The 9,581-nt window shown below is 37.7% G+C and overlaps 1 protein-coding gene across 5 annotated transcripts; it reads right to left on the bottom strand.

The window, feature by feature from the left end:
• Positions 1-1,475: 1,475 nt before the first annotated feature.
• Positions 1,476-7,022, bottom strand: LOC107634048 (Transducin/WD40 repeat-like superfamily protein). Of its 5 annotated transcripts, none has more exons than XM_088487451.1 (12): positions 6,971-7,022; positions 6,589-6,786; positions 6,298-6,397; positions 5,811-5,872; positions 5,635-5,694; positions 4,769-4,828; positions 4,351-4,389; positions 3,713-3,755; positions 3,527-3,604; positions 2,316-2,643; positions 2,090-2,240; positions 1,476-1,984 (listed from the first exon to the last, which is right to left on the bottom strand). In XM_088487451.1, exons 2-12 carry the CDS (start codon positions 6,733-6,735, stop codon positions 1,895-1,897), a joined length of 1,158 nt encoding a protein of 385 aa, XP_088343577.1. In that variant the 5' UTR covers positions 6,736-6,786; positions 6,971-7,022; the 3' UTR covers positions 1,476-1,894. The 5 variants fall into 5 exon arrangements, with proteins under 5 accessions (XP_088343577.1, XP_088343572.1, XP_088343568.1 ...); XM_088487446.1 differs by having other exon boundaries at positions 4,351-4,407; positions 6,971-7,021; XM_088487442.1 differs by lacking the exon at positions 6,971-7,022 and adding an exon at positions 6,870-6,933 and having other exon boundaries at positions 4,351-4,407.
• Between the last annotated feature and the right edge of the window lie 2,559 nt (positions 7,023-9,581).

Raw genomic sequence — 9,581 nt, forward strand, 5'->3', positions numbered from 1 at the left:
TTAACTATAAGCCCCGCCAACACAACATTATAGATGATAGGAAAAGTATAGATAACCAACAAGATTTTTGAACAATGTGTAAATAATGTGAATTAATAGGGTTAAAAGAGTAAATTTAATTAGTAGCATTAAATTAGGGTGTAGTGTATTTTCATTTGATTGGTAGTTGTTCATGTTGTTCAAAATTTTCATTGTTCCCCTAGCACTCCCCTGATGATACTACTTGATAAAGATACTGCACTATCAGCATGCAAAGTTCTATATCAGTGGGTTCATTTGTAGCTATTGAAATGTACGTTCTGATTCTAACTTGTTCCAACGTCATATCCCTCAAATATTTAATGTCTATCAACTATGACATTACTTCTGCAAATTGTGAATACTAGAAATCAAGGTTGTTTGCAATGCAATGTAGTCCATTTAGGAAAATAACTCAATCTAAGGACTGTGTGTGTGCGTGTAAATATATAGAGTGATTGTGGAATAGAATTTAAAGTTTCTAGCACTTAAAAAAAAAATTAAAAGGATATAGCATGTTTTTTATCTCTAAAAGTAATGCATGAATAAAATAAATTATATAATATATTAAAACAAATTATAAGTAAAAATCATAATTTTTTACAATAAAATAATAAAATTGGATTGATTTAAAAATATAGATCAAAACTTGATTCAATCCATATAATTTGTTAGAAAAAATCCCAATTAAATTTAAATTTATTACAATTTTGATCGATTTCAATCTGAATTGAATTAGATAAGCGATTTGGATTTATATACTCCAATTAGAAATGATATTTTATACTTTTTACACAGGATCCACATAGATAATTAGTTTGGAAAATCTCTGTATAGAAATTAGGAAAGAGTCTAACATAAGTAAAATGATAAGGAGATCACTTTAATAAAGATATTAAAAATGTCTTTTTTTAAAGATGTTTATATGTGTCATTTTATTATTGGACATTTTTATTAAACCAGTTAATAATTTATTTTTTAATAAACCAGAACAAAATCGATTTATTATAGCAATAATAATAAACTCAATTATCTGCATTATAATTATTAGACCCGATTTGATCCGATCGAATTACACAATCTAAATCAAATATCTTTAAATTTTTTGATAAAAAAACAAATATATCTCTAACTTTTTTTTTACAGACATTTAAATCCCTAAAAATTTAAAAATACAATTAGATTCCCAAAAAAAATTGAATTTATTGTTATTTTTATAAAAAAAATTGATGTTATTCTAATTTGTTAAAAAATTCAAAAATAACCGGTTCATTAATACATTAATACGTCCAATAATAATGCAACACGTAAGCGTCTTTATAAAAAGACGTTTTACACATCTTTATGAAAATATCCCGATAAGATAATATCCAAGTATCAAGGTTCATTTCATTATTCATTTTAGTTTCTTTAGACACCGGAGAATAACTTGAGCTTGCTCAGTGCTCTGTTTTCACTTTTCACTAACAACCGGTCTAATATGATAATCTCAAATGTAGGAACAAACACGAAAATGAGCACGACGAGAACATCAAACAAAACAAGTTTTACTTCTAAACACAACAACTACAAATTATTAGTCTTGACGAGAAAACCAGCCTAAAAATCAAATGGATACATGAAAAAAGTTGACAAGTAGCATGAAAAACTGGAAGATAACAAGTACACATGAAACGACTTGGACCGTGTGGACAAGCAAAAGAATAGGTCATAGTGAACCTCAAAGCAGCAATATATGCAGGTATGCCTAGATTAAATCTCTGCTGCTTTTATGTTGTTTCGCGCCCAGGAACATGATCCTCTGAGTAATCTGTTACTGAAAGTTCTGATTGCTCTCCAGGATAATTCACAAAAGCCACTTTCATCCAGTTTTAGACTAAGTTACGGAATAGACCTTTACTGATTTAGATGTGTCACACACGACAAGGTTGTCTGTATCTGCTGGGACGGTACACAGTGAATTGACCTGCCAAAGAAGGTGTTTACATGAATGCACAATAGACATACTAAGCTGAAGAATAATAAGTAACCAGCATCAAAATTTTGTATGGAATCATCGAAGAAAACTCACTTTATGGCCTACATTGATGGTAGAGTGTAGGATATCATTGTTGTCGCCTATTCCAGAATCACGATAACTGGACCAATTCCATACCTTCACCAACTGATCATTTCCTCCGGATATTATGAACTTCCCTCTTTCCCCAAACAACGAAAATTCCCTGAGTTACCCATGAGTTAGGGGGCAACTGACAAGCGAATATAGTCTTTACTACGATGATAAAGATTTGACTTACAGGCAAGAAACAGCTGCAGTATGGCCACCCAAAGTGTAATCCAAATGCAACCTCCTATTTCCGTTTTGACCTGCATCCACATTACTACTTGAACTGGTACCATCCTTTGATCTTGATTGAGATCCTTTTCGTGAATTTGACGAGCTCTTTGACCTATTAGCAGCAATTTCAGACTCAATATTAATCACACTAACAACTCCATCTCCCCTTGCAACAGCACAGATCTTATCTGATTTATCTAGCATGTCAACTTCTGGAACAGCTATTGCATAAACAAAAGCAGGATTGACACACTGGCCAGTGTTGCTACTGTTTGCCTCAAGTGAACCTGCAGCAAGAAGGGGCAGAAAGATTGAGTAGCGTTCTTTCCCTTTCATTTATTTTGTCTTTCATTATATATTACTCATCATTTTTTTGGGTATACATATCCATGATTGAGTAATTTAAAAAGAGAAAAAAGCCACCATATAAAAATATTCAAATCAACCATGAAAATAAAATCGGCAAGAAGATCATTAGAAAGCATTGCATGGAGTGGCATTATGCATGTATGCCTAACTACAGAGATGACTTTTTGCTTCTTCAAATTTAAAAAACTACTTGTTTCTGACTTGCATTCTCTAAAGTCAGTAGTCACTAATTCATGTTTCACTTCATTAAATTAAAATGTTTTTAAAACAGCCTAACCTTCCATTCATGGTTAAGGTCAAGATTTTGAACGGAGTCAAAAGCAATAGTTACACTTGAGCTTTCTTATTCTGCAGCATTTCTCAACCAAAAATGAGCAGAAGCATATTAGAACTAGCATCAAGTAAGATAAAAGAACTATGCCCCCAGACATAGATTTCAGTATGAATTTCAGTCAATAAATTGTATATTTCTGAAAATGAACTTGGGTTAAGTATTAGAGATATGACAAGGAAAAGAAAATGGTCCTGGGTATAAGAAAGCCATTCATTCTCTCCACTCTCCACTCTCCACTCTCCACATACCCAAATGAACTCGCTTATTCTCCCTACCTGCGTAATATCCTCCACCCTATAGAAAACCTTGCTTGTTAAAATCTTCTTGTTGATAACAAGGCATGAGGAGATTTATGTCATTGCCAAAATCAACAAACACAAAAGAAGGCTCTATAAAATAGTTAAAGTCATTTTAGGCAAAACTTAAATTAATAAGTACAGAGTTAGACATTATAAGGAAAAACATACCAAAATCCACAACTTTGTGTGATCGCCCTTTGGAGAAGTCCCAAATCAATAGCAAAGAATCAAGACCTCCACTAATTACTGCCAAAGAACAAAAGTTGAAGTCAGATTTCCATAGATATGAAGGGGGAGGGAGAAACGATAGATTTATTCATATAAGGGTAAAAGAGAAAGAACAAAGATAAGTACCTTCATACGATCTCCAAGGAAGAAATTGCACCGTGTTACATATCTACCACATAAAGTCAAGGCGAAACAAACAGTAACAGGATAAATAGATTATAGGGTAAAGTATTGTTTTAATTCCTAAAGTTTAGTCTAAGTCCTAATTATGTCCCTAACGTTTGAAACCTCCTATTTTGTCCCAAACATCTTATTTTGTTCTATTTTAGTCCTCTGGTCAAAATTAAAATTTTCTCTTCCAGAAACACCCCTTTCTTCCATTATCATCTTCTTCTAGGCAATGACAACAATCATAATTGTGGTGACCGTGGTGGTAGTTGTAGTGATTTGAGAGTGAAATTTGTTGAAGAATAAGAGAAAGAAGAAGATAATAATAGAGGGGAAAAGGTACTTTTAGAATAAAAACAATTAATTTTGACTACAAGACTAAAATAGGGTGACATAAGACATTTGAGGCAAACAATAGAACGTTTCAAACGTTAGGGACGAAATTAGAACTTAGCCGCAAAGTTAGAGACTATAACAGTACTATAATGTAATATACAAGGAACAGACCAAAAGTATAAGTAGCTTAAACACAAAACTCCAGATCTGCATAATTAGCATCCATGTTCCGAAGCACCACTAGGAATCAAGAAGGATACAGATGTATGACCAGCTCGTAGAGTTTTATAGAGGCATGGCTGGCGAATGTCAATAATCTTTCAAAGACAATTTCAATCAATAATGAAAGGGATGAAATTAGAAGCATACAGAATAAAACAAATAATATATCAAATTAGAATGGAAAAAGAAATTAGTTTTAAATCGTAAATGTGATTTCCATGTTCTCAGGAAAGTATAACCTAACTTTTATGTTTTTGTTTAATGAGAGAATAGAGTAAGAAAACTTGGTGAATGTCACCAACAGGAAATCAAAGAAATTTCAGGTGTCCAAACTCCAAAGGTCATGATGATCCCAATCAAAGTACCAAATATGAAAGGATAGCTCATAACAACTGATATATGTGGTATTGCATAGGAGAAATCAGACAGTACATGTTGAATAAATATGAAGCATACCTTCACCTCACCACTATCATCAGCTGCAGCAAGAAATGAGGATTTCAAGTTGCATACAACCTGCAAGACCATGAAAAATTGAACCATAAGGCCACTCCTTAACAAATGAAAGTGCACCTCCAGCTTTTTTTTTTCTTTTAAAAAAAGGAGAGAGAAAAGAGAAAGAAGGGGGGGGGGGGGGGAGGGGGAGGGGGAGGGGGGAGAAAAGAAAGAAAGAAAGTGCACCTCCATACAAGGAATCAAGGATAGCAGGATCAGTTTGTATTATAGCAGAATGGAAGAATGTGCAAGCAAATATTAGTTCAGGTATAATGCTGCAATCCAATTTAACGATTCAATAGTTTGTGTAGATCAAGAAACCACAGAACCAAATTAGTGTTCACAACAATGATTAAAATCCATTTCAAAATCTCATGCAAGAAAGCCAAGAGACAAACATGGCATCTCAAATAAACACTACACTTAACATTTCTCAGCTACATGTTGTGAAGTAGTGTCTACAAATACACCACAATTCATTTTATATTAATTTTTCTATTTACCACTTGTCCAACTAAATGACTTGGCATTTATAAAGCTTAGGAGAATTTGACAAATATTTGCAAGAGAAAACACTAGAATAAGAAACTGATGGGAAAATTATGATGGTAAAATGCTGAAATAGGTGAGGCAAAACCATGAAAATGTTACATTATTCATTCAGCCTTTTACATTAACCTGTGTTATGCAAGCATTTATTTACAGGTGGGAAATCAGATATATAAGACACAACGTTTCATTTTCACATGCCAAGAGAGCAGCAGAAACACTCAATAAGATCAAGAAAATGCATAGCAATATAACTGAATACAAGTCATACTGTTTACCTTGTTTATCTCCTCTTTGTTATAATTATAATTCTCCAGTGGCTTCCATTCTTTTGTGGCCTTCAGCAGGACAGAACATGATATACAGGGACTCAGTATAGAAAGTGGAACACAGAAGAGTGTATGATTTTGTAAAACTGGAAATCAAGCCTCTTTGTTGCCCATAAATTGCTTACCAGACGCACATCAAAACACTTGATTTCTGTTCCTGAGGAGGCATAAATCATATCTTCATTCCCTGTTCTCAAGCAAAAGTACTTTTGTCAGCTAAAAAATATTTTACTTCTTAGGGAATATGAAGTGTTAGTTAATGGTGTAGGAGTTATCAAATTTAGGATCACAAACATGTTGACAGGCTGTTCATAAAAGAAGTTATATTGGAAGCCCTCAATGAAGACTATCAAGCCAAGAATACATATGAAACCGCATGATTTATCTTTCAAGCTGCCACTAAGTTCCTGTATCATTAATCTTTGAGTGAAGGTATTAACATGTTATTAGTGTAAAGATGCACCACCAAGCACAACTATTTGCAATCAGTAAAAGATTAGTTAATCACTTTTCAGCTTGAAAGAAAGAGTTTATGACTAGAATCCCTTGTGAAACAGATACTAAAACAAATATTAAGAACAAATGACATTTAAAAGAAGAAAATGGTCTCACCAGTCTTGAAACACAAGGAAGTGACGGGTTCCACGCTAACATCCATAACCAGTCTCGCCACATCTTTGCACCGCATGTCAAACCAGCAAACACGACCATCCTTTTATTTCAATATTTTCAATTAAGAAACAGATAAAAATCAATGCGTTGAATCAGAACAAAACAGTTAAATTTAAAGCAACATGACGAGGAATCAGACATGACATAGCATATATTAAAAGGAAGCGTTATGAACCCTAGTTACGCAGCCACACGTGCAAGTCTTGGTAAGAGAAGGAAAACAGAAAGAACCTCGCCGGAGGTGACGATGACACGTGGCCTGTCACGTGAGGCAATACAGGAGGTAGTGCAGTCCTTGTGTCCTTTCAGCCGCCGAGGCTTACTATGCTTATCTGCCACCGCCGTTGCAGCTGCCTCCGATGACTCCGCCTCCGCCATCGACGGCCTACGTTACTTTGATGGCGGTGCTTATTATGCTGAACCTGTTAGCTGTATTGGAAGAGAATCACGTTGGGAATAGAAAATGGAAGCAGAATTTAATGTTGGGATAAAAATAACACCAAAGCAATTACATTTAAACTTTCATTATTCACAATATAACAAAACAATTTCGGGTTCCACTTTCTTATCTTTGATAATATATATATATATATATATATATATATAACAAAACAATCTCCAATTATATACTAACAATTCACAATTATAAAATTTTGATACTCTCTAAAGAGTAAAGAGTGATTTTCCTCATTTTCAATAGTTAACACCTAATAGATTCACGATTTGATGGGTCCATGATCCGCACGAATAATAAAGAAATTTAAATAGTTGGCGGAAACTTTCAGACAATTAGACCCAAATGGAAGGGTCTATCCGATGAAAAAGAATAAAGGAAAAGAATATACCTCTTTCTATAGATACGTTACTACGATTCTATGTTACTACAATCCTAATTAGTTGTCTCATCGTACGAATTCTTACTTTGGTATCGGAGTGTCTTTACAGGTGGCCCCACCCGCCGACCAACCGATGACTCGCAGGCGCAACATCTCATCTCAACCTCACATTCAGGTCCCGATCTTCATCCCCAACACTTCCTCACCAACCGATTCAACGAACTCACAAAAAAATAGCATTGTTTACGGGGACCTGACGCGAGTTGATTATGGAAGCTTTCTTCCACCCAGAGGACAAGCTAGGAGAGGGTGGGGACAACGAATGCCAAGGGGGTCGCCTCATGAGTAGGGTGAGCACGGGAACCTCTCGGAGGCACCGACAAACCCCCTCTGGCCAAGACAACTCCCATGACCGGTCTCCAGAGAAGTGTCCCTTCGGGGGTACCGGCAGCGACAACTCTCAGATCATGCAAGAACTCAGATACAAGGTCCAAAACCTCGAGAAGAAATTGGCGGCGAGAGACCGCTACCACCCCAATCACAGCCGAAACTCCCGCTCATGCGAGCCATTCTCGCACTCGGTCTCCGTTGAGGAGATCGGAAGAGCGGCGGTAAGACGAGGAGAAGGATGATGGGTACGACCAGACTGACGGTCACACCCTCCTCCACCTCCAAGATAAGTCGAAGGATCAGGATCACAGGGAAGAGCAGAAAAGAAAACGCCGAGATCCCGTCGTGATCGGCGCTACTCATTTTCACTCCTCCATCCTCAAAATCTGACTACCTAAGATTTTTTATAAGTCAAAGGACATGAGATACGATGGTGCCAAAGACCCGCAAGAGCACATCACGGCCTTCGAGGTAGAATGAATCTGGATGGTGTAGGAGACGCGATCATGTGCTGCGCTTTTCCCGTAAAGAAAACAAGAACGGGAGGAAACAAGAACCTCTATTGTGACTACTACAAGGGATTTGAACATAAGACACATAATTGCTTCGACTTGAAGGATGCATTGGAACAAAGTATCCGAAAAGGGAAACTGAGTGAGTTTTCGCGGTTCATTCGGGAACCGAAGAGAAAGGAAAGGGAGTGTTCCGAGGAAGATCGTGCCCAGGTGGTCAAGCCGAAGCAAGACCCCCTAGAGAACTCGGACTCCACCCCTACGGTGGTAGTGAATGTAGTGGTTGGCAGGGACACCCCACCAAAGTCGAAGTCTGCAGCACGGAAAGATGCCAAGATACTTGTCGTGGTAGCTGGGGAGAGGCTTTCAACCAGAGAGCACCCGGAAATATCTTTCGGCCTAGGAGATCGGTGGTGCGACGACCTCCCGGAGGACCCGCCCATGGTGATCACAGCAAGAATCGGGACAGGCTTGGTCAAGTGAATTTTAGTCGACACAGGAGCAGACTCGAACATCATGTTTTGAAATATGTTCGACACCATGGGATTGAAGGAAAGCAACCTCAAGGATCACCATCACGAATTCGTAGGATTAGATGACAACTACATCAAGTCCGACGGCTCCGTTGTTCTGCCAATCCGTGTGAGTTCTAGGGCAAGCAAAAAATCCACAATGGCTGAGTTCGTAGTCCTGAGAGACTCCATGGCGTACAACGTCATCCTTGGAAGGAGAACAATCAACGACCTGCTCGTAGTCATTTGCATGAGGCTATTAACGATGAAGTTTGTGGCAGATGACGGGTCAGTAGGGATGATACGAGGAGACATGGAGATGGTTGTCGCTTGTGATAACGCCAGCTTTTCCTTACGAAAGAGGTTTAAGGAAGCAGTCGGTGTGTTCTTGGCAGATCTAGACGCTAGGATTGACGAGCAAATGAGGCCCGAGCCCTAGGGCGACCTGGAAAAGTTTCGGGTAGGTGAAACAGAAGACGAATTCACATTCGTGAATCGCAACCCACCCTATGAAATGAAGGGACCTCTGATCGAAAGCTAATGGAGACCTCTTTGCTTGGACTCCAGCCGACATTCCCGAGATAGACCCAGATTTCATGTCCCACCGGCTGGCCGTGAGATCGGAGGTGAACCCTGTCGCGCAGAAGAGAAGGAAGATGTCGTCGAAAAGAGCAAACGAAGTAGCCAAGCAAACAACTAGTTTGTTGGAAGCTGGTTTCATCAGGGAACTATACTACTCCACATGGCTCTCGAATGTGGTTCTCGTGAAAAAGGCAAACGGAAAATAGAGAATGTGCGTGGACTACTCGAACCTTAATAAGGCTTGCCCAAAGGACTCATTTTCCCTCCCCAACATAGATGCCATGGTGGAGGCAGCGGCAGGATATAAGTTTTTGAGTTTCATGGACGCTTACTCGGGATACAATCAGATCCCAATGCACCAACTGATGAGGATAAAACGGCATTCATAATGC

Source organism: Arachis ipaensis, chromosome B10, assembly GCF_059453495.1.
Source record: "Arachis ipaensis isolate K30076 ecotype BB chromosome B10, ASM5945349v1, whole genome shotgun sequence".
NCBI classification, from domain to species: domain Eukaryota; kingdom Viridiplantae; phylum Streptophyta; class Magnoliopsida; order Fabales; family Fabaceae; genus Arachis; species Arachis ipaensis.

Excerpts from the sequence above, each read along its gene's own strand:
- LOC107634048 (XM_088487459.1), bottom strand. The coding sequence starts at position 6,735 with ATGGCGGAGGCGGAGTCATCGGAGGCAGCTGCAACGGCGGTGGCAGAT. Across the intron at positions 6,398-6,588 it reads TCATCGTCACCTCCGGCGAG|GATGGTCGTGTTTGCTGGTT; the intron begins GTTCTTTCTGTT and ends TTGAAATAAAAG. Across the intron at positions 3,605-3,712 it reads TCCTTGGAGATCGTATGAAG|TAATTAGTGGAGGTCTTGAT; the intron begins GTACTTATCTTT and ends GTTCTTTGGCAG.